The following is a 27,341-nucleotide window of genomic DNA, read 5'->3' as shown; positions in this document are numbered from 1 at the left end:
TTCATTGGATTGAATCTCACAGCCAATTTCCACTAACAGAAGGGGGAACATTTTTTGCCGATTCTTCCCTCCCAGTGCAGATCTCTGAGTCCCTCCTTATGTTATTCATGGGAGTCCCTCATTTCCCAGGAGTAGCATTTCAAGGATGCATTTTAGGCAGGGCTAGGATTACAGAAATTAGGAAACAATACAAACTGAAAACTGTCTAAGCCGTACCATGCCATCGACAATACCATATATCATTTTAACAATGTTCAGAAGCACTGGAGGTTAAAAGATGTTCCTAGCATCAGTAATGAAAATGCCTAGACTTTGCTCATGAGTAGACAGAATCTCACTCATCAGGTTCTACCATATGAGAAAGAAGGCTCACTGTATTCGTATAAACTAGACTACTTTCCCCTCTTACCTCCTGATGACCTGAACTTAAACTGCATGGAACGGATGTTCAGGGTTGCCAGGATAGATGTTGTGTCCACCAAGGTTTGATCGCCAGCACTTCTGGCATGGGCTGAGAGGACAGCACATATGGTGCAGTGCTTGATGCTTACAGCCTTCAAGTCTGCACAGGAAAGGGCAGTGCCCTAGTGAGAGAGTAGGGATAGAGGACATGAAAATTAGAGGACAGTGCTGGGCCAATTCATGTTACAAAATCCAGTGGCCACCACAAGCACTTTGGATCAGATGTGTGCCAAGAGTTCCATGCTGGGAACTCAGTTCCCAAGGGCAGGGCTGGTTCCTGGTTTTGGGGCACCCTGGACAGAGAGTGCTCAGAGCCCCCTACTAGGGTCCCCTTCTTGACCTCCCATTCATGTGCCCCCACCTGCCTGTGTGTCTTTCCTTTGCCCACTCATAAGCTACCACAGCTGTCCACACTTCCTGCATGCCCTTTCCCTGATGGTGCTAGGTGGTGTGTGCAGCTAGGAGTGCCGCTGCCATGCCCACCCGTAATGCTGATGCTTCATGCACCACCCACATGCCCTTCTCCAATGGTGCTAGACAGCATAGGCATCAGGGAGCAGAAGTGGCAAAGCACTCACAAGGAGGCAGTGTAGGCATTGGAGGAGATGCATGTGTCAGCAGCAGTGGGCCCTACCAGAAGCCATAGGCCCTGGCAGCTGCCCCACCTTGCCATGTGCTGACATGGACCCTGCCCAAGTTGGTGGGAGTCCAATACAGATTGGCACCATGGTGAGCAGGGAGAAGGGACTTAAGCCTCCCCCCCTTGCTGTTTTCCCAGCCTCAAATGACACCAGATAGCCAACATTTACCCACTGGAGGAACAGAAATGTAGTGATGGTCACACTAAGTTTCCCCAGCAGGGGTTATTTCACGTTGGGAAAACAGCATGTCAGCAGGCAGAGAGCTTTAAGCCTCTTCTCTCCATGGCCTGTGTTTCCCAGTCCAATTAGGGCTACTGTGTCCCTGGGAACATAGTTCCTATCACTGAACTTAAGGCATACGTATGTTAATAGGTGGACTTTGTAACATGTTTACTGGCCCTGAGAACACTTGCAAATTCAAGCTTTAGTTGAGATGTACATGAAGAAGTATAGAAGTTTCTTTCAAAGGTCCTTGCATCCCAGAGCCCACATTGTGGCATTACTGCTACAGTGACTGAAATACCTAACACTCCCTTGTGACCTTTCTGATACATAAAATAGAGACATAAAGAAATGTTCGTTCATTATGCTCTATTGGGGTTGTAATGCTCCAGAACAAATTAAGAGTCTGTGAAAGCCCTTAATAGCAGGCTATCAGGGCTTAAATTTGGATATTGACAAGTCAGTGTGGTCTACAAGAACCACAAGAGGGGGCCCACAACAAAATGTTACAGATTGTATGTGAGGGGGCAGGTAGGAGCTGCTGCAGGTTGGAGACCAGTGGCTATCCTGGAGGGTGGCAGCAGAGGTTACATTGGGGTGGGGCAGTGCAGTTGCAGGGAGAGGAAATCCCATCTCCCCTGCCTTAGCTTCCTACCTACAAAAGATTCTACCCTGTTCCATTCTCACTTCCAAAGATCACTCCCACTTCCAAAGATTCAGCTGCAGATCTCTAGCCCTCACCTGGAGGCTAGCAGCCCTATCCTTTCTTCCCCCACCACTTCCAAAGATCCTGTCCTGTACACCCTCCCCCACTCCCTTCAAAATAGTATTACCTCTCCCCCATGGCAAATATTCTTACTCTTGCCCCATTCTAGCAAAACCCCTCCTCCCCCAAAGACCCCGGGTCCATCTAGCCTGGTATACTCCCTGCTGACTGGCAGCAGCTCTCCAGGATCTCATGTTAGAAGAGATGCCAGGAATTAAACCTAGAGGAGATGCCATGAAAACCAGATGTTCTGCCACTGAGCTATGACCCCCCCCTTTCTCACTCTCTTGCAACCTAACCTACTTCACAGGGTTGTTATGAGAATAAAATAAAGAAGGAGACAACCTTATACACCATTCTGAGCTCAGTAACAGAAGAACAAGATAGAAACACAGTAAATAAATTTGACCTGGATAGCCCAGGTCTTGGAAGCTAAGCAGGGTTTGCCTTGGTTGGATGGGAGAGCTCCAAAGAAGAACAGGGTTGCAGAGACAGGCAATGACAAACCACCTCTGTTAGTCTCTTGCCTTGAAAGCCCTAGCAGGGGTCACCATAAGTCAGCTATGACTGGATGGCACTTTCCACCACCAAATAAATTTGCGATAGGCAACCCTCCATTTCCTCAATTTGGAATTGGTTGAGTATTTGGTAAGCATTTATAGACTTTCTTAAAGAACTCTTCCCATTGATAATGTTGCTGGTGCAGTTAACTCTGGCAAGTACAGGGGACATTGTGACTTTCTTTGCGATCCTTCCCCCTCCCCAAAAAAGAGTGGTCACAGAGTAGGAGAAGAAGCCCAAATGAAATAATCCCCTTCCTTCTTTTCTGATACTGCCAATTAGGAACCAGAGAGGATGCTTGGATTAAACTGTGTGCTGGTCTAGAATACAGTACAGATTTCTTACAAGGGAGTTTAAAGAGAACAATATTGTCAAAATAATCTATATACCTGGAGTACAAATAGTTTAGGAAAATTCTGGATGAATTCCCATTCTCTCTGGAGATATTCAAGAGATCCAACAAAGACAATATCCTTAAGTTCATCAAATGTGAAGTTACTGGCTCTCAGAGGCATCACGAAATTGCGCAGTCCAATCAGTGATGAGCTGGCATCGCCAAAAACGCAGACAACAATGTGATTGCGCAACACAGGGCCGAGGTTCTTGTTTCGCTTCTAAACAAGATAGAACAAAACTATGGAACAGTTTGTTCATTTAAAGAATAAATCTTGCAGAATTGGGACCACTGTGATACTGGGCAACTCCTCCACTTGAAGCCAGCTGGGTGACCTTGGGTCAGTCACAGCTTCTACGAGCTCTCTCAGCCCCACCCACCTCACAGGGTGTTTGTTGTTGCGGGGATAATTATAACATACTTAGCAAACCGCTCTGAGTGGGTGATAAGTTATCCTTGAAGGGTAGTATATAAATCGAATGTTGTTGCGGTTGTTGTGGTTGCCAACCTCCAAGTAATGGCTGGAGATCTCCTGGAATTACAACTGATCTCCAGGCTACAGAGATCAGGTCCCTTAGAGAAAATGGCTGCTCTGGAGGGTAGATTCTATGGCATTATACCTCACTAAGGTTCCTCCCCTCTTTCCCAAGTCTCTACCCCTCAAATCTCTAGGAGTTTCCCAGTCTGGAGTTGGCAACCCTATCAGGGCAACAGACAATCATAGCTCACATAACTTACACAATGACAGACAATCATGAAGTGCATATCAGTTTTCTATTTCATAGGTCAAAGAGAATGCCCAAAATTTCAGGAGGATTTCTGAATCATAGGCATGGGTATAGAAGAGGTTCCCACAAGTCAGTCGGAACTGTTTAATCTGAAGCAGTAACTCTAGAGCTAGGCTTGCTGTTCCCCTGGCGGGGGCGCAGTGTGATAACATCACTTCCAGGAGTGACATCATCCCATAGGCCTGGCACAAAGACTGGGAACTCTCTCAGGGCCTGAACGATGATATCATTCCCGGAAGTGATGTCATCATGTCGTGCCAGGAGCTCATACATGCTTTGTATGTTTGCAAGGATGCCTAAAAGATAAGTGCTGGATCCCCCCTCTTTCCACCACGAGGGTAAGGGGATCTAGCAACCCTATTTAGGCCTCATATTGGGATGGATCTAGTCAGCTTTTTCACTCAGTCTCCCCTCCATATTACAGCATCCGTAGTTTTTATATATATAGGCCCCCATTATTCTCAGCATAGCCATTTGAGGTGATTAAAAAAGGATGTCTCCTTTATTCATCTGCAGCAAAACTGGTTGGATTGAACCTATTATTTTCCAAATAAATTGTATATATCATGTTAGGTACATACAAATTAGAATCCTGTGAGGAAAATCAGGTTGCTTCATAGCATACAACACTAATTTTTGTACAATGTCTGTGTATACGATGTGACAAAGCAGCTATTAATTAGGTGTGACTGAGGAAACCTTTACATGATTACTACATAGTAGATATCCACATTCCCAATCAAGCGCTGCCAAACTAGTGCCTTCATAAAGCACTCCTGCCATGATGGGGTTTTCTTCTGAAGGAAAAAAAAAAAGATTCATGTCAGGGGAACTTTGCTGATGACTGATTAGAATCATAGCCAAATTAAATGATCATCTCTAACTAATTGAATTAGTCTAAACTGAATAATGAAACCTAGAGCTCTATTTAGTGGAACGTGCCTTAAATCTAATTATTAGTCTGTCAAGGATACTAAACAATTGAAACGATTCATTCTATAGGCCTTTTTAATAGGAATGATTGGGGGGGGGGAACTAGATTGTGGGTCGGAGGCAGTCAGGCATTCTACATGTGGAGGAATTGGTTTGCTCACTCATTGCCTAAACCACAAAATCATTGCCTCAGAATACATACAATATTGTGTTTAAACCACTTTTGCAACACTTTAGAATGGATGTTGGTCTTCAACCCAAGAGGCATATCCTGATTTATTTATTTTTTTAGGCCTAGGTGACCCTTTGCTTTCTCTATGCAAGTTCAAGTGAACTTTTCTCCAGGAAGTACCAGTTTGGACACAATGGCACTTGCAGAAATATGCATGGCAGATGTAGGAATGCTGGCAAAGTCTGGGAGTTTGGTGATTTGATTTAAACATTGCAGGCTTATATAGGTTATTTTAAGCTTAGGGCAGAATTTGTAGGAGATGCACATGTTCTTACCGTCCACATAACTCAGAGTTTGGGGGTTTAAAAACCAACCATACAGCTTTGCAGCTGAATATTTCCTTATTACGTTGATGAGTCAGCATGGCTGGTGGAGATTTTCTCCATGGGCATTAATTGTTAGGAGGTAATCCCCTCAGCTCTATGATATTTCAGAAAAATAAAAGGGAATTGTTTGTGTATGCTTCTGGAGCCATTTCCTAACAATCTCTCCCCCTCAGAGCAGCACACAGAGACATGCATTCCCCACTCTCCTCAGGACTTGATTATGCCATAGTTGATGCAATTTACACTGAAAACTAAAAACCAAGTATAAAAAGCAATAAACAAAGAAGCAAAATTCAGAAAGGAGTTTACGTGTGAAGAATTTATACTCCTTTAACGTAAGTGAACTCTAAATGAAACGAAGCATTTATTGTATATAGCCGAAGGCCATTACACACACAGACAATGTAAAACATAAATCATAAATAACATTGCTAAAATAATCAAATCTAAAAATATCATGTTAAGAACATTTCACCCTTCAGATACAATTTTTGCTTGTATTTTATTCGCTTCCTAAGTGAATAGCAACGCTCTGTATGAAACAAGCAAGTCAATGAAAACTAACCCCTCTGCTTCTGAGGGGTCTGCTTCTGAGTTTAGGCCCTTCAAGAGCACTGCAAGAAATTTGGTTCTAGCATCGCTATAAAGGGAGGAAAAACATAACGGGGTAAATCCTCTAGACTTAAAGTGCCGCATATATAGAGGCACAAAGCAAACGGTTTTCAGCAGTAGCAAGTTGCAACCATCAAGTAAAGTTATTAGCATGATCTGAAACCAGGTAGATGTAAAGGCCATTATGTAATTATGAAGGGTGATTTTGGATAAATGGGAGGCTCTGACATGGTCACTTTTAATTAATTTACATAGGGGGAGGGAATTTGGAGCTTGATATTGTTTGTCTATTTGTGGTGGCATCTAAAATTGATCCCTAGGGGGGCAAACCAGAGGATGGGGAGTACAGGGTGTGTGAGCAGGGGGGAACTTACCTCGTTTGCATGCTTTGTGCATGTGTACTCCGAAGTGCCCCTGTCATGCCAGGAATGACATCATTCCTGGCGCAGTGTGGAAATAATGGTTGCGTTGGGGGCCGATAGACTGAAAAACGACCTTACTTGGATATAATTTATTTAAAAGAAATGAAAAGTGACAGGTTCATACATCCCTAGCCACTCCTAAAGTGGCACTGTGGCTAGAGTGACAGACAAGGATCTCAGAGAACCAGGTTCAAATCCCCACTCTGCCATGGAAACTCAATGGGTGACCAATCACTGTCTCGGCCTATCTTACTTCACAGGGTGGGTGTTCTGAGGATAAAATGCAGGTAGTAAGAACAATGTTGTAAGCTGCTTTGGATCCCCATCGGGGAGAAAAGTGGGGTGTAAATACATAAATATAAAATAAGAAGGGAACCAGGAGGGTGGAATAAATGACCAGCACAGGTGCTGGATTAGAGCAAGACCTGGCAGTGTCCAGGTAAAAACTCCTTTCACATTTCAGTTCATTTGGGATCACAATAGTCTGAGAAGAAATTGTTCTGTGTGGGACATTCAAAGCTATTTCTCTCCTTTCCCAAGATTTCTCCTGCTCCTGTATGGTGCACAGCTTGCCCCTGACCTGTAAAACCCTCACCTCCTCTCCATCTTTATGCCTTCTATTCAGAGCTGCTATGCACCACCTGTCTGTAGCCCCCTTTTCAAGGAAGTTTTACAATCCACACAAAGCCACACAGAACATCCAGGGACTGAGGAATTCCTACTGAGACTACTTGCTTCCCTTATAATCTGCTTGGCTGCCACCACACTGTATCTGCCAGCTGCTTCCTTGCTGAGGCCAGGAGCCACTGCAACTTTGAAGGGACCAGGTGCCACCAAGCTGCAAGGATGCTTTCTGTTCCCTGCCTGCAGGGCAGGTTCAAGACCATTTGGGCTCATGATGCAGGCCATCTCTGGACATTCCATCTGCGAACATGGACTTCCTCTGCACAAGTCTGGAGGTTTTATTCCTGCACGTGCTAAAATTTCCACCAATATGTATTTACGAAGTTGTACAATCTCCAGATACAGGGTGAGAAAGCAAAAAAGGAAGAAAGAAAAAAGAAGCAAGGAAGCAAAGGAAGGAAGCAAGGAAGGGTGGGCGTAGAGGGAATGGAAAGACCTTGAAATTGGTGAATAAGGTGGCCGCTTTCCCAAATTGTGAAGTATTTGGCTTCTGCGATCCTGCTGTAGACAGATTTTGAGGTCAAGGATGCATAATCAAACAAGGTGTGGGTGTATGGATATAACGATGCAAATTCAATTTTAATCAACCAAAGTAAAACAAAGAAATAAAATAACTGCAGCAACAACTGAAAGAAGTAGGGTGGGAAAATATATAGGTCCTGGTCTTGTATATACTGGAGTCTGATAACAGAAGATGCTCAGGAAGGTGCTCTGAGGTGGTATTCACATGCCATGACAAAGTGTTGGATCCAGCAAGCTTTTGTGTTGGTTGTCGCCTTTGGGTTCACTGAAAAGGGCTATGCTAAGAATCATGGCACCACGTACAAAAAACATGTGAGATGGTCGCTATAGCATAGAGGAGAATTTTGTGAGATGGAGTGAAAAACTGGTTGGATCTAACCCAAAGAGAGGTTTGTCTGAGAGATTGTGCTTGCATGCTCTCCTGTCTCCTCCCTTGTGTATGAAGCATGACCAGGGCTTTTTTTCAGGGGGAACGTGGTGGAACGGAGTTCCGGAACCTCTTGAAAATGGTCACATGGCTGGAGGCCCCACCCCCTGATCTCCAGACAGAGGGGAGTTTAGATTGTCTTATGCGCCACCGAGCAGCACGGAGGGCAATCTAAACTCCCCTCTGTCTGGAGATCAGGGGGCGGGGCCACCAGCCATGTGACCATTTTCTCCGAGGGCAACCCACTGAGTTCCACCGCCTCTTTTCCCAGAAAAAAAGCCCTGAGCATGACTGAAGACATTTTGTTTTGGGAAAACTTGAAATAAACTCCAGTTCATCCTGTTGTCTCAATGTAGGCATTTGGACAAAATGATTTGTGTCCCTCTGGGATATTAAATCTCTGGTTAATCCCAATGCTGAGGATTGATCCTGGGATCTTCTGCATACAAAACACGTCTTCTACTCCTGCTCTATTTGCTGGCACTATTTCAGCACAAAGAAACAGTAACACTTTTTAGAAGTCAGTGAAGTGCTGCTGTTTTTGTTTATTTTTCTGGAAAGTCTTTTTAGATGGCTGTCTCTTTGGAGATTTTTTTCTTTGCTTATTTGTTTTATAGTTTGCTGTAAGCCACCATATGGATCCATTTAGATATGATATAAATATTTTCAATCAATCAATCAGTCAATCAATCAATCTTTTATACTTTGGTTTTGTCAAGAAAAGGAGTGATATAAAAAACTCTATCAATATGTCCCCAAAATACAATAAACAACACTTCTGCATTTCAAATTTTAAATCTATTTGAACTCAGTTGGATGCAAGTGTTTCTTTTGGTGGCCCAGAATAGGGCAGGAGAATGGTAACCCATATAGAGATCTAGAAAGTAATGGCCCAGCATGCTGAAACATCATAGGTTTCCAATATTTTGGAGAGAGTTCCTAATATTATCACGAAAGAAAAACATTTTTAGAAAGTGAAACTTTCCCCAGCATCAACAGCATTTCCATGTCATACAGGTGTTCTAATCACAGTGACCTACCTCCCCTTATATCATATGTATTGTACATACCAAGAGGGCTTTCTCTAAAGGCACAGCTTCACACCAATGGAACATTCCTGTGGCGTCTAGCAAGGATTCACTTGATTTTTCTTCTGTGACCGGTAAACTTCTAGGTGGACAAAATGATGAATTAGAAGAAAACAGTATGGCCTGGTTGACATGAGATTTGCAGCATAAACAGTGCCCTCTCCATAAAAGGCAGCTCCCCAGAAGTTACTAAAGAGAATCTCTGCATCCAGAGGCAGTAAACTTCTAAATACGAGTGCTGGGAGACAACATCACAGAAGTCCGTAGTCTCTATAACCGGTTTGTTTGTCCTACAGGGCATCTGGTAGGTCCCTCTGTGATACAGGATGCTAGGCTTTCCCCCAAGTTTGCAGCAAGACATAATTATATCATAGTTATATCTTCACCAGGCAAAGTACTGTTTGAGCTTGCCTCATGAACCAGGATTTCAAACTGTGGATTGTTCCTCATTTGGAATTTTGATTTGTTAGGTGAGCAGATATCATGGTTTGCCAGTAACATGAACATATTAACCTGCCGTATAGTGAATCCAATCATCGGTGTATCAAGGTCTACTCATCTACTCTGATGGTGCCTCCCTAGGGTAGGGGTCTCCAACCTTTTTTTAGCCTGCAGGCACATTTGGAATTCTGACATAGTGTGTGGGGACAGCAACAGAATGGCTGCCACAAAATGGCTGCTACAGCATACCTTTAGTCACACAGTGAAGATTCTTGTGCTGGGAAAGCAGCTTCTGCCAAAGAATGTTTTTAAAAATTTCCACAGCCAATTTAATCTCCAGTGGTCAATAAGAAGCCATGTTTGGCAAAAGCACCCTGACCACCACCCACTTTCAAAAAACACTTGGCAGGTACTAGGAAAGGTGTTGGCAGGCACAACAGTGTCCACGGGCACCATGTTGGGGACCCCTGCCCTAGGGTTTGGGGTAGAGGTGTTTTACACTATGCTCCTCTTAACTGGAGAGTCAAGAATGGAACCTGGAACTTTCTAGATGAAAAGGAGGTGCTCTAACTGATCCACACCTCCTGCCCAAAAGTACAATGGCAAAGTATAGTTTGCTGCAAACCCAGCAATACTAACTTTTCCATGGGTGAGAAGGAAGAAGTACTGCATGAGCTTGCAGATCCTTCAGCAGCAAACCACAGTTTGCCATTATAGCTCAAAGAAGCCATAAGAATGGGTATGCCAGTTTCAAACTAAATGAACAGCGGTATGCAGACCACATAAACATGCTGCTTTCCTAATGATCATTTCACCCCTAATTATTAAAAATTTCAGCATTCTCTGTTGTTATTAGCATTCCTCATCCAATACCCATCCTCATCTGGGAATAAAACATATTTATGCTATCGTTCATTCCCTTCGTCGTCATGCCTGGACCCACTTCCGGATCAGGCCCCATCCTTCTGGATTCCAGCTGTCATCTCTAATTTGTTCTTTTCTTATTGTTCGCTTTGATTTTGGTGGGAGGGATATTTTCATTAATCTGCTTTTTAATGCAAGCCAGTTGGGGAACATATGAAAAAACAGTATGTAAATGATCATAAATCAATCAATGAACAGGCAGACATTTGCAGGTACACTTTGCTTGCTTGCTTTCCTTAGATTAGGGTGGATCCAACCAGCTTTTCTAGTGGTTGAAAAGGGAAGAGGGAGTCCTCTTTGACCACCAGATGGAGATCAAGAAACTTGTATGAATAGAAGCTATGGTGTAGTGGTTAAGAGTGCAGGACTCTAATCTGGAGAGCTGGGTGTGATTCCCCACTCCTCCACTTGAAGGCAGCTGGGTGGTCTTGGGTCAGTCACAGCTTCTAGGAGCTCTGTTAGCCCCACCCACCTCACAGGGTGATTAAAGAGACAAAAAGTAGAATGAATGAAAAAGCTGGCAGGATCCAGCCCATGATAAATGGGCAATTTCACCAAGAGATCAGTGTTCAACTGTAAAAGGCTAAGAGGTGCTATTATTTATTTCTCTTGTACTGTCATACTCTTTCTCTACTTTTGTCCATTTTGTCCGTATTATTAGAATGTTCTATACTAGTATGTAATATACTTTTACAGTGTTATGCTTTATTTTTGTAATCGCTTTTTATTACATTGTTGATTGTATTTCTTATGCTGCTCTGATTGCATTGTTTTAAATTGTGTCTTCAGCCTTGAGGCCCAGTGAGAAAGGTGGACTATAAATAAGTATATAAATAAATAAATACCTTTTTTAAATATCTGACCTTTCCTCCAAGAGCATGGGGAAACATATCTAGTTATCCCCTTCTCCATTTTATCTTCACAACAACCCTTTGAGGTAAGGTAGCCTTAGAGGAAGTCACTGGCCCAAAGTCACCTAATGAGTTTCAAGGCAGTGAAGAGATCTAGGGGTTCCAGCTGCAGGTTGGGAAATGCCTGGAGATTTTGGGGGGTAGACCCTGGGGAGAGCAGAATTTCAGGTGGCAAGGGATTTCAGTGAGGTGTAATGCCATAGAGCTCATTTTCCCAAACAGCTATCTTCGCCAGGGGAACTGTCGCCTGGAGATCAGTTGAACTGTTGCCTGGAGATCTCTGTTGCCTGGATATCAATTGTAATTCTGGGATATCTCCAGCCACTACTTGCATTTTGGCAACCCTACAGGATCTGGACTCAGTTCTCCCAAATCCTAGCCCAACCACTAACACCACACTGGATCTGTCATTTAATAAAGTAATCTATTGTCATTGCAATCCTAAGAAGAGTTACTCCAGTCTAAGCCCATTGAAATCAGTAGTCTTAGACTGGAGTAATTCTGCTCAAGATTGCATTGTTTGGGCCCTTTTCAAATACCCTTTTGGCATTGAATGAAAAGCTGGATTTGATTTTTTTCTGTGCAATGTAGGTAGTATTTATACATACAATATATGCCACGGACACATTTAATATTGTTATTACATATAATGCAAATGTATGGATGCACAAATAACCTTGACAAAAACATACATTTTATACAAAAAAATTCAGTGTGAGGAAACAAAAAAGTGCCAAAATAAAGAATCACAGCTATGGATAGCAAAACAGAGAAGTGATATTAAAACTGAGATTCTTTGGGTCAAAATAGCGGAGGAGATATTCTAAATCGTTTCCACTTAGTAAAGCCAGACATGATTGATGGGTCCTTGCCAAACACTTTTCCAGCCTTTTATGAAAAGCTGGTGTTTGAATGCATCTTTTGGGTTTGATTTTATGCAGCTGAAAGCAAATGTGGTGCAGGGCCACATTTTCTCTTTTCTTTTTGCCATTTTGAATGGGTTTCTTGAAAGGAAATCACTGATAGTAGAGGATAATGTGGGAGCATAAATTAGTTGGTGTCTCTCAGTACGCCTATGCCAAGAATAGACATTTCTGTCCATTAGTCATATGGCACCTCCCCAGCATTTGAAACCGCCTCCCTCCTGCCTGGATGATGGATTGGTCAGCTGGTGATTAAATTGTGTTTTGGCAAGAGGGAAGCTATCTTCTTGCAAGCTCTTTTAACTCAGCCCAGCTCAGCAAATCAATCAGTGCACACTTTCCCATCATCATAAAACCATGATCTATGTACACAAGCTGTCACAGATGATATCTCCCTTCACTCAAATGTTAGAGGAAGCATTGATGCCCCGGAGGAAACACCTGTCAGAGCTCTGGGTAGGGAAATAAAAAGGCAAGGCTGCCTGAAACACACTTCATCACCAAAGCATCCTTCTGTAGATATCATTGTGAAAGCAAAAAAAAAAAAGAAGAAAGAAAGAAAAGAATGCTCATCTATCTTTCTGTGCCTTAACTAATGTTCCCTTTCTGCCAAATTCTCTGGAAATGATAGGGGCCTTTCAGGAATCTACTCTTCTTGGGAGAATCATTCTTGAGAATTCACTAAAGAGCTTTAGGACCATGTGGCAGGAAGAGTGAAGAGATGATAGAAATAGAAACATAAAGTCTGGGATGGGCTTGTGGCCAGATGTTCCAAGGACTTTTCTCAAGAACCCTGTTCATTAGCTGATTTTTGTGATTCAGCCACGCATCAGGGAAGATTATGCTATACACAGTCCTCTCAATACATGCAGTTTCCATTTGTGTGAATATGTGAACGTATTTTCCAGTCTTGGTGCATACCATCAGAAAGACAGATTTTCGAAGTTTCACATTTATATGTACTAAAGCAGGAAAACAAGCATGTTGATCTATTCAAAAAAGGGGGGAGGGGGAGCTGTGCGCATTGGTAGGACCACGAGCGGCATTCCCTCTCATTATGCAAGACATCAGAATTGTAACAAAGCTAATGTCAGTTGTGTTTTCTTTAAGTCCTACTGAAGCACCTTAAAAGCAGGCAATGAAGCTGCAGATTTACACCAATCTAAGCCAATGGCTTCTTATGGGTTTAGACTGGAGCAATTCTGCATAAGATCATGCTGTATAACTCTTTGGGAAACCTTTGCAAAACATCAGCAGAACCAGACTCTTTTATTAGGATCAACTAAAACACCACAAAGTATTCTCAAGTTTTGGGGTTCCCTATATTGTAGTGAACAGCATGCTGGACTAAATGGTCCGATCCAGCAGGGCTCTTCTTATGTTCATAGATGATTTACATATTTGGATTATGCCAGTTCTCCCTCTGAATCACAAAACTCATAACAAAAGGTAGCTCTAGGAATCACCAGAAATTTATAGTAAAACCATAGAGTTTCCAATGATTTCTAGAGTTACCCTTTATCGCTCCCATGTTATACCTAGAAATAATGTGGTGAAATTGTCAACACTGCTTTTTTAAAAAAAAATCTCCCTCTATCACTCTGTGCAGCAGCAGTGCTTGCTGACAGGAGGGCTCTCACCATAACAGGAGACCTGGCAAGCCTAGATATGTCCAGTTACTATAAATCACACAATTTTTTTATATGCCACATTCAGAATGTTCTCACAAACAGACACAGTAGATTTCAAATGCAACAATGACTACTTGTTTTACTCACAAAACTATTATAACTGTATTGTCTATATACTTATTGGTTGTATAAGATTGTATAACTTTTAATCTAGTGTACAATTTAGAACTTTTATACTATGCACTTACTTTATTTTCTTTTCTTTAATGAAATTCTTTATATTAAAAAAAGACTACATAAGGTTTCTTTTTCACTTTAGTGCTGTGTTTAGGGAAACCATTGACTTTCCCCTAGCACTTTATTAGCATGAATTAACACCACTTGAACTATAACAGCTCAACAATATGTTTTGCTTACCATCGTGCAAAATTTAATAAATGTATGCATATGTAGAGACGCTTACTGTAATTGAAAATGATTATTATTTATAGCATTCCAGCCACTAATCAGCAAAAGGCCCCAGTAGACAGATAAAACAAATCACCAAATACACGATAACATTTTAATAACGATTATATCTATTGTGTTGGGAAAAGAGTACAAACAAACAGATACTCCTGCACTTAGCTAGAATTATTTCTTTACAAAGGAAGGAAGGAAGGAAGGAAGGAAGGAAGGAAGGAAGGAAGGAAGGAAGGAAGGAAGGAAGGAAGGAAGGAAGGAAGGAAGATCCAGGGCAAAACTTAGAATATGTAAACAACAACAACAATGGCAGGAACAGCAGCAAAGCACATTAATGTTCAGCTTTGTCTTTAGGCCTTGCTCATTCCTGAGACCTCTGGATGAAACTGCAACTGGCTACTGACTGAAAACCAATGTTTCTTGCTGAACTTGAGCTGCAAATCTGCTATTTCCCCTGTTGTAGCAGTGGATTGCCTGCTGCAAGCTGGCTCTTATTGCTGTCGCTCAGCTGGCTAGTGTGTAAAGAGTGAGAAACTGGGGAGAAGGGAAAGGGCAGCATGATGATATGCTGATGTCACTCCCCATGCAACCAGAGGTGATATCAGCATGCCATTGGGAACACTAGGGACGCTCTGGTATTTGGACAAAACTCTATAGCCAAACCATAGTTTTGCCTAAATACCAAAGCATCCCCAGTGTCCCCTGGTGACATTATTTAATTATTTATCTGTTTGTTTATTTATTTATTTGATGTATACCCCGCCCTCCCCACGAATGGGCTCAGGGCGGCTCGCAACATTCGTAAAATAAAATGAGTTAATCATAAAACGATAAAATCAATAATAATCTTAAGACAATCATTAAAATAGTCCAGGCACAGGCTACTTAAATAATCAGTTAGGAGTCCATATATGGGCATATATATGAGCATAGCACATGGCCGAGGGCAGTCCCAGAAAAAATGGAGGTCTTAGGTGGAAGAAGGGGGACACCTGCTAGCCCTCAGCCAAAGGCCTAGTGGAACATCTCCTTTTACAGGTCATGTGGAACTGTAACAGGTCTTCCAGGGCCCCGGGCTCTAGAGGGAGAGCATACCACCAGGCTGGGGCAGGGCTGAAAAAGCTGAAAGGGGCTGAAAGGGGACATAATAGAAGAGGTGCTCCTGCAGGTATGCAGGTCCCAGTTTGTGAAGAGCTTTAAACACCAAGGTTAACACCTTGAACTGGATCCGGAACTCTACTGGGAGCCAATGCAGCTGGCACAGCACAGGATGAATGTGCATTCGGGTTGGCGTTCCAGTAAGCTGCATTCTGGACAGCTGTAACTTCCGGGTCAGGCCCAGTAGTCTACCCTGGAGGTGACCATTGCATGGATTACTCTAGGCAGGTCCTGGGGTGAAAGATAGGGTGCCAGTCACCTGGCCTGTCGAAGATGAAAAAGGCAGACCTGTAACTGGTCACAACCGGGGCCTCCATTGAAAGTGTGGCATGTAAGATCACACCCAGGCTCCTCACTGTTGACGAAGGTTTCAGTTGTACCCCGTCGAGAGTTGGAAGCTGGGTCCCCAGCTTGATTGCCCAACGACCCAGATACAGAACCTCCGTCTTCAGGGGATTCAGTTTCAGGTGACTCTGATGTAACCATGCCATTACAGCCTCAAGACCCTTGGCCAAGGAATCCAGAGCAAGATCAGACTGGCCGTCCATCAGCAGAGAGAGCTGGGTGTCATCTGCATCCTGGTGACAACCCAGCCCAAAGCTGCGAACTAACTGAGTGAGAGCACGCATATAAATGTTAAATAGCATCAGGGAAAGAATCGCCTCCTGAGGGACACCGCATACCAAAGAATGGTGGGTGGACATCTGTTCCCCAAGTGCTACCCTCTACCCCGATTGTGAAGGAAGGAGTTCAGCCACTGCAGGGCTATTCCACAAATCCCCACATCGGCAAGGTGATGGGTCAGAAGATTATGACATGCTGGTTTCACTTTGGGAGCACAGAGTAAGTCCCTCTGGTGGTTGCCAGGTTGTTCTTGGCAACCCTACCTAAAGTATACTGCTGAAAATGCAGTAAGTCATAACAATATCAGTAAAATCAACCTATGCCAACCCAGGTGGGTGGCACATGCCAGACAAGACTTAGATTGCCACTGGTTAATTCTTAAACGCCTCAGAGGGCAAGACAGGATAGTTCTCATGGCTCTGTGGGACTGTTCCAGTACAGTCTTTAATTTATTTTTTATGTACTATTTACTATTTAAAACATTTTTATACTGCCTTTCCACCCAATTCCAGGTCCTCAAGGCAGTGAACATTAAAATATTTCAAATATTAAAAAGCATATAAAATACAACTATATATAAAAATATATTTAAAACAATTAAATAAAACATATAAGCACATCAAAACAAAACAAAACAAAAAAGGTCTTCAGCCACTGGTGGAAGATAACAATAGAAGGAGACAGATAAATCTCCCTGGGGTGAGAGCTCTATTGTTTGAACATCACAATCAAGAAGTCCTTTCTCAGGTTGCCACCTGCCTAGCCTCAGATGGTAGGGGCACCCAAAGCAGGGCCTCTGAAGAAGACTGTAGTGGCCAGGTAGGCTTAAATTCAGGTTTTTAATGCTCTGCTGTGAATCCTCTCTTTGTATATCAAACCTGCTGTTTTTTAAGATGTGATATCTCAGACCAAGCACTGATGCTGTCAGATTCGTCAGGTTTTCTAACGTTCAAAGAGAGTTTTTTCTATGATCTGGGACAAAAAAAAATGGCATGTGGAGTCAACCCAAATTGCTTCCCATAATCGGCCACTGTCCACATCTGTACTCTTTGCTTGATGTGTAAAAGGGAAATCTTGAAACAGATCATTTGAAAAAGTCTCTGCTGTCCCCAGCCTTCCTCTTATCCCCTCCTTTATTGCAGCCATTTTTCTTTTTTCTCTATCCTGCTGAATTTACACCTATGGCACACAGATTTTTGACAAATGTTGTGTATAAGGATTTAAAAAAAAAAACCTCAAGGGAAATAAAGCTATTTTAATGATCTCCAGACCTAGCTGTCTGGCAAACCCATATCAATCTACCTCTGGAGGGAGAAACACTAAATTCATTTTATCAAACAAAAATCAGCACTTCATTAAGGAAAAAAAAACAGAATTGCAGGTGGTATGAACTGGAACTGTGAGAGTTTAATACAAGGAAACTTGGGGGGGGGGGCACATGTTAATGTAGCATAATGCAATGCAACAACAGTTTTATCAGTCTAAGTCTAAGGATCCCAGGTCTCCTGATAAGGGTGGAGATCCTCACTCCTACCTTCTGTCCCCTGCCACCACTCACCTGGTCAGCAGGGGGGGAAGGCAGGGGAATAGGCATCCAGGGCATGCTCCTGGGGCAGCATGCCCCACTCCCAGTAGTGACATCATCGCATTTCCCTGGAAACACTCCCAGCCCCTGCATGATGAAATCACTTCCCAGAAGTTAAAAACGGTGAGTGCTGGTCCCCACTTCTGCTGGGAGGTTAAGGGGACCTGACAACCTTTGGATTGCCAGCTCCAGGTCAGGAAATTCCTGGACATTTGGCGGGGTAAATCCTGGAGAGTTTGAGGAAGGCAGGGACCTTGGCATAGTATAATGCCACCCTCCAAAGCAGTCATTTTCTCCTGGGGAACTGAGCTTTGTAATTAGTAGATCCATTGAAATTTTGGGAAATCTCCAGCCACCAGCTGGATGTTGGCAAACCAAGACCACTTGGTACATGAAAAGCTTCCACTGTTCTCCATGCAATGGTATGAAGTGTACTGGCAATCTTCCAGTGCAGCAGGAACCAAACCTGTATGCATACATCCAGTGCATGTGATTGTAGCAGATCTGAGTTTTGCTGTCTTGATTAGCATGAATGGCCCTCTCATTATGATTTCAAATGTCAGACTAATGGGTATTCAGGGACATGACAAAAGAAGGTTAATGATCCTTAATGACTGGGGATGTTTTCTTTAATGTCTGGAACTCTCTCCTACCTTCTGAATGTGAAACCAATCAAAGCTAGTGGGAGGACAGAGAAACTGCAGCGAGTTTAAAGGTGGAAGAGGCTATGATTTTAACTGGTCTGAAAGCAACAGAAGATGTTGGGCCTAGTAGTTTTCTCTTTGGGACTTGAATGTGGAATCAGTTGTTTGGCTGTCTGCTCTATATTCTGCTTAACTTTTTGTTAAAAAAAGAACAAATATTGCAGACATCATCAGTCTTTGGTGCTCTCTCACCCAAAGGAAGTTAAACTCAGCTGCACAGCCTCTGGACTCCCTGCTCAAGGAAGTCTTTAACATAGTTAAGCTGGATTCTAGTGCTATTTTAAGGACTAACAAAATGTATTCCAGCATTTTAATATTTTTATTTACATCATTCTAGTCTGCCTTTCTCACTGAGACTCAAGGCAAATTACACAATGTAAGTCAATACAGTAAGTGGCTGGGACATTCAATAATGGGTATGGATTGCATATATTTGAACACAAGTAGAAATCTGATACAGAGCTAAAACAATGCTGGAACATATCATTATTATACACTTAAACATGACCAATTGAACAGTAAATAAATTGTCTAGTAGGAGCATACTTATAGAAACAGGCAATACACAATTGTATAGTCCACAATCCCACTCTCTACCCTTTTACCAAAGCAACTTTCTGAGTCATTTTTTTACAGCCCTTTAACCTTTAACCCGTCCTGATTTTGCAAAGTTTGCAGAAAGCCAAAAGAGTAGGAGCAGACCATTCCATAACGTGGAGGCCACAAAAGAGAATACATATGTATGATTATTGTTGATTTTGCCCATGAGCTTTTCACCTACTTCATCTGATAGAGTGTATATATGTAGAACAAAGTTGGGCGTTGGGAGATGTTACAAGGAGAGACCAGCTAAAAACAAGAACCAATCCAAAGACTGGATGAGGACTACACCCAGCTGTAGATTGATGGGCAGAGAAGGATCAGCAGCAGAGAATCAGATCTAATCAAAGAAGGTGCAGTATGAGATAAGCAGAATGAATTAACATCTGTAAAGGGTGGATCATGCTGAGTTATTAGCACCTACGGGAGTAAGGAAACCCAAGTCTGGAATATAGTGGTACAAAGCATAGTACAAGTCTGCAATATGGCACATTGCTGTTGCAACTGCAGACTCCATTGCCACCATGTGTTTGCATGAAGTGCCAGCTACTGCATCCATATGTATATGAGAACAATCTCATCATGTGATGGACACTTGCATTTATAAATGTGAAAGCATCGTTCACCATATACCAATAGGAAGAGATGTTACCTTTTCTTACTATGGAATGGCCAGCAAGCTAACTTCTTGGCCTAATTTCTTTGCTATTGACCTACAGTTGCTTGTTCAGTGTTGTATCTGGAAAGCCTACTGTTGCTAAATCCTTCCGAGAGACTGTCACTCTTCAGCGGGAGGTACTCACTCAAATTTAATAGCCTGAAAATACATCCCAGGACCAGAAGTTAAGTTTAATAAGAGATGCTTCTAAAATGGTCCTCATCATGGACATTATCGATCAAATCTTGCAGACCTGCACAGTGCAATGGTTAGAATGTCAAATTTGGACCAGAGAGCAAATTTGGACCAAATCTCCACTCAGTCATAAAGTGCCCTGGGGAAGCCTGAGCCACCACCTCCAGTCCAGCCTACTTCACAGGGTTTTTATGAGGGCAGAAAAGGGAGGAGAATTACATATGTTATTTTAAACCAGGGGTCCCCAACACTGCCCATAGGCACTGTTGTGCCTGCCAACACCTTTCATTGTGCTCACCAAGTGATTTTAGAAAATGGGAGGGCCCCAGTGGAGCTTTTGCAAAATTTGGCTTCTGATTGACCACTGGAATATAGATTGATTGCGCAGATTTTTAAATGCATTGCTTCCACCATGCAAGGATCTTCACTGTGTGACTGAAGGTAGGCTGTCGTAGCCATTTTGTGGCTGACAGCACACTCTGCAGCAGCCATTTTGTTGCTGCCACACTGTGTCAAAATTCCAAATATGCCTGCAGCCTCAGAATGGGGACCCTTGTCCTAAACCATAACATTCTAAAAATGCTATAATATTCTTTCCATATTGAAGTGATGTTTTAGGAACTGCATTTTCGTTGCTCTGTTTTTTTCTCAACATTTTGTACGCACAATGCACATGCAGTTTGCCATATCTTTCAGTTCCTTCCATTAATTTTCTCCCATTCCCACATTAGCAACGTATATGCACACTGATAAAACACTGCAAAAAAAATCTTGGTGTGACTATTAACATGGTTGGATCAAGATTCTTTTTGTGTGGTATTAACCAATGCTCAGGAGTAGACATGCATGTCAGTAACAGAGAGGGGGAAAGATCTGAACTGAACTAAAGGAACAGAAACCAATAGCAAACTCTGCATATTATGACTGCAGAATTAATTTAGAAATCCTTCCAGTTAAGTCCAAACTAAGAAGCAGTGACAAGCAGCACAGAGATAATTTTTTGGAATAGTATAGGAAAGGAATGAAGGAAATTGGCTGATCCCTAAATTTAAGGTTTGAATCCAGTAGCACCTTGAAGTTGAACAAAATTTTCAGGGTATAGGCTTTTGAAAGTCAAAGCTGTCTGATGGTATCTGACTAAGGGAGCTTTGACTCTCAAAAGCTTATACCTTGAAAATCTTGTCATTCTTCAAGGTCCTACTGGACTCAAATTTTGGTGTTCCACTACAAACTAACACTGACCTGAACCTGAATTTAAGAGATCTGCTTTTCAGGGTCTGCTTTATGTATTGCTAGTTGTGTGTTACGGAGTTCTACCAAGCTCCCATGAAAATACTACATATGGGTACTGTTGGAGCAGTTCCCAGCATGACATAAACGCAGGGGGAAAAATACACATAGCCAGGGCTTTTTTTCAGAGGGAACGTGGGGGAATGGAGTTCTGGAACCTCTTGAAAATTGTCACATGGCTGGTGGCCCCGCCCCCTGATCTCCAGACAGAGGGGAGTTTAGATTGTCCTCCGCGCCGTTGCCCTCTGTCTGGAGATCAGGGGGCGGGGCCACCAGCCATGTGACCATTTTCTCTAAGGGGAACCCACTGAGTTCCACCACCTTTTTTCTCAGAAAAAAAGCCCTGCACATAGCAACACAGAAAAGAGATTGTATGACAGTGACAACAAATAATTCCCAGTGACAGCATTGTCATTTATGAGAAATTCTTGACAGAACCTCATTGTGTTTGGCCACTACATATCAGCTTGAATTGCATGGCTAGTTAGTGGGTTAATTTAATTATAGGCATTGCTTGTCAACAGGCTGGTGGAGATCTGAATAGGGCAATGAAGTCTATTTTTCTGATTAGGAAATTGTATGCATGCTCATACTTGAAAGTCCCTTAGGGACTGATCACTGTCTTTCAAATGCATTTTTAAAACTAAGAATTCGGGCATTCTTCACTCGTAAAAGTAAAGATTCAGGCATGGCTTGGAATCAAACCACTCTCAAACGTATCAGTTCCATCCACTGGTTGCACACACACCTACTTCTCTCTCTCGGCAATAATGGGGAAGGGCTGAGAAAAGGGAGCAAAATATTCTTCCCTGTAGAGTGAAGGTAGGAAGCATTATTCTAAGTCTGATAGGCTTCATAATGTAATCATGTAGCTAAATTGGCTATGTGGCTCCGTGATGTAATGATGCTAGCTGTATGATCCTTGATTGGCTGGATCACACTGATAGGCAACAAATGGAACCAAAACTGAATGAAACAGTTTGGGAAAGGTAAGGAAGGGGGATTATTTTGGAGATCATTTCAATCAATAAATTCCCTTTATTCCATTGAAAATATTTTCTACACAATTCCGGCTCAGCTCTACAAAATAGCGTAAATTGGAGAACCTCAGACTGACAGAAGAAAAGGGATGCCAGAAAAGCATGGAATCCTGGTCCCCTAAATATATGAAACTTTATTAGTATCCTGTTTTCATAGAAGGGCAGCGCTGGGAATGAAGAGTTGGCCATTTAGTCCACATTCAAGGCATGAGTTCCCTATCCTATAGATTACCCTATGCAGTTTATCATTTGAATGCACTGCATAGTGACACATTTTTAAATTTTCACATATAAGCAAGTTGTTGTGAACCAGGGAAGAAGGGCTGCCAAGCCCCCAATGGGGTCAGGGTATCCCCGGGCTCCCAGCCTATTTCCCACTGGGAGAAAAAGAAACAGAAAAGGCCTGTCCTATAGATTAGCCTACACAATTCATTCATTGCAAAGTGACACATAAGAAAGAGAACTTGGAGTTGTGGTAGATATCTTGCTGGAAACCTGAATGCAATATGGCATAGCAATAGGGAAAAAAAACCCTTAGTATTAGGAATTCCTAGGAAAGGGACTAAATGGTAAGCACCATTCCATGAATCGCACTACAGTTCCAAAAAGGGAGCCAAATGCACACAGTAAGCACTTGCAAGCACACATAGAAAGTTATCAGTTTTCATTTCTGGTGGTGGTCTGTCTCTCACCATGGAGTGCCACTCTGGAGGTTCCTCTGAATTTTGGAAGAAACATTTTAAGGATGGAATTGCTATTGGAAGAGTTAAGATGAAAAAGCTCCGCACTAGAGAGGGGCACAAACCAGGAAAATTCTGAACTGTGCAGTTTGTGGTTCGTCACGTTTCACGAACTATGAACTTTCACAAACTTGCCCAGTTCACAAACTGGTTCGTTCGGTTTGTGAAAATGTCACTTCTGGGTCAGCAGAAGGTCTGCAGAGAGCCCATCGCTTTCCCCCCGTTACCTAGCAAACTGATTGATCAGCACCAGGCTGTCTGCACTGAGGAACCGAAATACGAAACAAATGAACTGGGCTAAAATTAATCACAGTTCATGAGAAATGAGCTCCCATGAACCAGCCCAGTTCGTGCCAATGCCATCCCTGCACTACAATGGGCGCCAGACAGGGTCACTGATTCCCTCAAGGCCTCTGCCCAAAAACCTCCTCACATGTTTTTGAGCTCATTAGATAATAGGATTCTCCTTTTAGAGGGTTTGTATCCCTACCTCTTTGTTCTGTCCTTTAGAAGAGGAATGAAATACAGAACTGATGTGATTATCTTAGGGAACAGAAAACCCCTTTCATTTGAAAAGAGCTGGGCCTTCCAAAATGCCATCAACTTCCTTCACAACCCAAGCCCAGTATATGGCAAACCTGTTCTCGAAAGAGCCTGGATTGCCTTATTAATCCCCTTCCTAGCTGTTCAACTCAAGTCCCAATCCAGCAATTAAATAAGGGCTATTATGATGTGATTTATGATATATGCATAAGTGTTAGAATGACTGTGGATAATTAAAATATAAAGTGCATGCTGCCAGGGGGTTCAGTCATTCTCTACATCCTAAGTACAGATTCAGGAGCTGACCAGATTATAAATAGACTGATTTATACCAATTCACAGGGAACACTAATTAGCAAACGCATACTTATGCATTTGGAATAGTCAGGGCAGATTAAGCTTTTGCCCAGTGCATAGGGACTTGAAAGGGTGCAAGAATTCCACACAGGCCTCTACTTAAGTTTCTGAGCATCCATTCCACATGGCTCCCATATACCAGCTGCACAATCTCCTGTCTTTCCATATTACAGATATGGGGAATCACAGGATGCATATGAGTTGTGCTATGTCTATAGATGTTGGTATGCAAGACCCTCAAGAGCATCACATCATACTCTTTCCAAATGCACCGCTTCATAGACATCTCAGCATTTGTGAGAACCTGACCCAGATGTACAGGAAAGTAGGAGAAATTCATTCAGTTGTCTGAAAGGATTCCAAAGAATCTGTGGCTTTCATTGGAGATATCTGTAGTCTGCCCATTCTTACAGTAGCTAACTCTGCTGGAAAACATGGGAGTAGCTGTCAAGTAGTCCATGGGATAATTTTAAGTAACATTTCCTAAAAAGATAGCTCCCATAAAACTCTGACTGTGGCCATGTGAGAATCCCAGAATGGTGATTGTGAAGAAGGACCTCCTACCACCAACACCAGCATAGATGCAACCAGATATAATCAGTTTTTGTATCATAGATGAGAGACAGGAGGGGGCTGTATGCTTCTGTACTGTTCTGTCCCTTCCCAACACAAACATACTTATATTCTTTCCATTCTTCTCAACCATATTCTCAACACAAACTCTTAGTATTTCCACTTTACTTAAATATCTACACTGTCTGCTGACATTCAAGGCTAGTGCCAACGGTAGGAGAGCACCTGCTCAAGGAAGTACAAACAGAAGTAGAATAGGTACACCTTCCGTGTAAGTCAATATAGTCCGTATTTATAAAGCCTTCAGTGGGCAATAATCAATGTTATCAAGTACAATTATTTCAAGTACAAGTACAAGAGTCCCCAACAAGCACATCATATGGAACCAGCATTCATCAAAAAGTATACATTCATCAAAGCAGCCCAAAAATGGAGCATATACAGTCAAAACCCTAACCCATTAGGGTTTTGACTGTATATGCTCCATTTTTGGGCTGCTTTGATGAATGTATACTTTTTGATGAATGCTGGTTCCATATGATGTGCTTGTTGGGGACTCTTGTACTTATACTTGAAATAATTGTACTTGATAACATTGATTATTGCCCACTGAAGGCTTTATAAATACGGACTGAGGGCCAAGCTACACATGACGAATGACACTTGAACAGCAAGTGTATTTCTCCCTGTTCACTTGCCCTCCACTCAATCCACTTGCCGTTCAAGTGTCATTCATCATGTGTAGCTTGGCCCTATATTGACTTACACGGAAGGTGTACCTATTCTACTTCTGTTTGTACTTCCTTGAGCAGGTGCTCTCCTACCGTTGGTGTTATCTAAGGAAGTTTCCCTCTTTTGTGTTTGGATTCAAGGTTAGTAGCCAGAAAAAAATGCCAGTATTCTCCAAAGAAAATGCTTGGCTGAACTGGAGATTCTTAATAGATCAGTGCATATTAGTTATCATGGTCAGCATTGCTATAAATATTGGGCTTTTTCACATGAATCTTGCAATTCTACAAACTTGCATGTGAATTGTAACACTATAGTCTGTGTTTTCGGGACTTCCAAGGAAGGAAGGAAGGGAGGAAGGAAGGAAGGAAGGAAGGAAGGAAGGAAGGAAGGAAGGAAGGAAGGAAGGAAGGAAGGAAGGAAGGAAGGAAGGAAAGGAAGGAAGGAAAGGAAGAAGGAAAAGAAAAGTATACAGTGCTAAAATCCGGATGCAAGTTCAATGAGAACCAGCCATATGAGAAGCCTATCACACCTGCCTACAGTCCAGTGCTGAAATCACCCCCTCAGTACAAAATGTTCTACAAAATGTTCCATGACAAAATACAATTTACCTACAAATGATTCACTCACAAATGAATGCGAGAAAAAAAATGAGGAGGAAAAAAAAGTGAGCTATCCTCTTTACCAAATCCTTCAGGTGCAGAAGCAGAGTTCCTGAGGAAGAGCAAGGAAAACAAGAGAAAAGAAGGAACAGAGATAATTGATAGAAGTATTGGGGAGCCATCAACTTTATTGTGGCTATATTCAGTTGTCCCTCTGTGGGTTGGTGACCTTCAGACGGGCCTCTTTGTGAACAGGGCTGCTCCATGGATTCCTAGGCAAAGATTTCCACTGGCACCCATACATCTCTAGACAACGCTGATGTGGCCAATTATCATCCAGTCTCTAATCTGCCCTTTCTGGGTAAAGTGATTGAGAGAGCAGTAGTTGACCAACTCCAGATCTTCTTGGAAAAATCTAGCGCTCTAGACCCCTTCCATTCTGGATTCAGACCAGGACATGGGACAGAGACAGCACTAGTAGTGTTAGTGGATGATCTCCGTCTAAATATAGACAAAGGACACGCTTCTTTATTGCTCCTCTTGTATCAACAGTAGTAGTAAGCCATTACTGAAGGAAGACACAAACAAGATGGCACAATTTTATGGGATAAGGCTGCTATAACTATTACAACTTTTATTAGGAAATATTTACACACACACACACACACACACACACACACACACACACACACAGACAACTTTTAACCACGAATGTATATTGGTATCAATATATCATTACATCATTTAATGTCGATTTTGTACTTTTGGATCATGATTTGGGGTGGTGCTAACAATTAAGAAGGAAAAGAACAGAAAGAGAAAAGAGGTGAGCAAACAGTGAGAAAGATTAAATTAGTCTCACTGATGGCAGTGGACTTTATTCTTCACTGCTTCCTCTATCACGTCTTGTGGTGATGAGTTCCATTAGTTAATTCTGTATGAAGCGTTTTTTGTTTGTCTTGAATCTACTGGCAATCAATCTCATTGGATGACCCTGAACTCTAACATATATAGGGAGGGAAAAGTTCTCTCCCCAGTTTCTCTAAACCATGCAAAAATTTATAAAGCTTTATCAAATTCATTTAGAGAATTTATACCTTCCTCTTCATGCTGAGTTGATGAAAAGGCATACATTCTGCACTGCATACCTAACATCCTTCAACTTTGACAGCTTTCTCTAAGGAACCTAGACAATTCACTGCATGAAAGCTCTATTTTAATCCAGGATCCCCACAAATTTTAGAAATTCTGAGTATATATTCCTTTAAAAATATGCTAATTATGCAGAGATAGGCCTAAAGTTACAGAAAATTAAAGGCATATTGGGAAGAAAATCGAGATAGCTAACTGCAAGCAAGCAAAATCAGATCAAAACTGTGTAAAAATAGAATTAAAAAATTACATAAAGATAGAAGATGTAGAGGTTGGGTATGGAGGAATTTGGAAATGATATATTTCTATGGCTGTCAGCAGTTCTGAAGAAAATGTCTTATCTCTTTAACAGAGGTTTAATGTGTGTAAATCGGCAGGTGAAGGTTTTCATGGCATGTAAAATAACACCTCTTGATAAA

The 27,341-nt window shown here is 42.2% G+C and overlaps 1 protein-coding gene across 1 annotated transcript in view; it reads right to left on the bottom strand.

Annotated features, from left to right (window-relative positions):
* KCNU1 (potassium calcium-activated channel subfamily U member 1) overlaps window positions 1–27,341 on the bottom strand; it is a 125,357-nt gene that overhangs the window by 47,956 nt on the left and 50,060 nt on the right. The window contains exons 20-22 of the mRNA XM_054998055.1: window positions 9,063–9,162; window positions 3,042–3,266; window positions 410–584 (exon numbers count right to left, since the gene is read on the bottom strand). Of these exons, the coding sequence (XP_054854030.1) occupies window positions 410–584; window positions 3,042–3,266; window positions 9,063–9,162 (500 nt within the window). The remainder of the gene's footprint in view (window positions 1–409; window positions 585–3,041; window positions 3,267–9,062; window positions 9,163–27,341) is intronic.

The sequence above is a fragment of the Eublepharis macularius genome, chromosome 14, assembly GCF_028583425.1.
Source record: "Eublepharis macularius isolate TG4126 chromosome 14, MPM_Emac_v1.0, whole genome shotgun sequence".
Lineage (NCBI taxonomy): Eukaryota > Metazoa > Chordata > Lepidosauria > Squamata > Eublepharidae > Eublepharis > Eublepharis macularius.
Note: the sequence above shows the minus strand (reverse complement) of the source record. Positions and strands in the feature narration are given on the sequence as shown.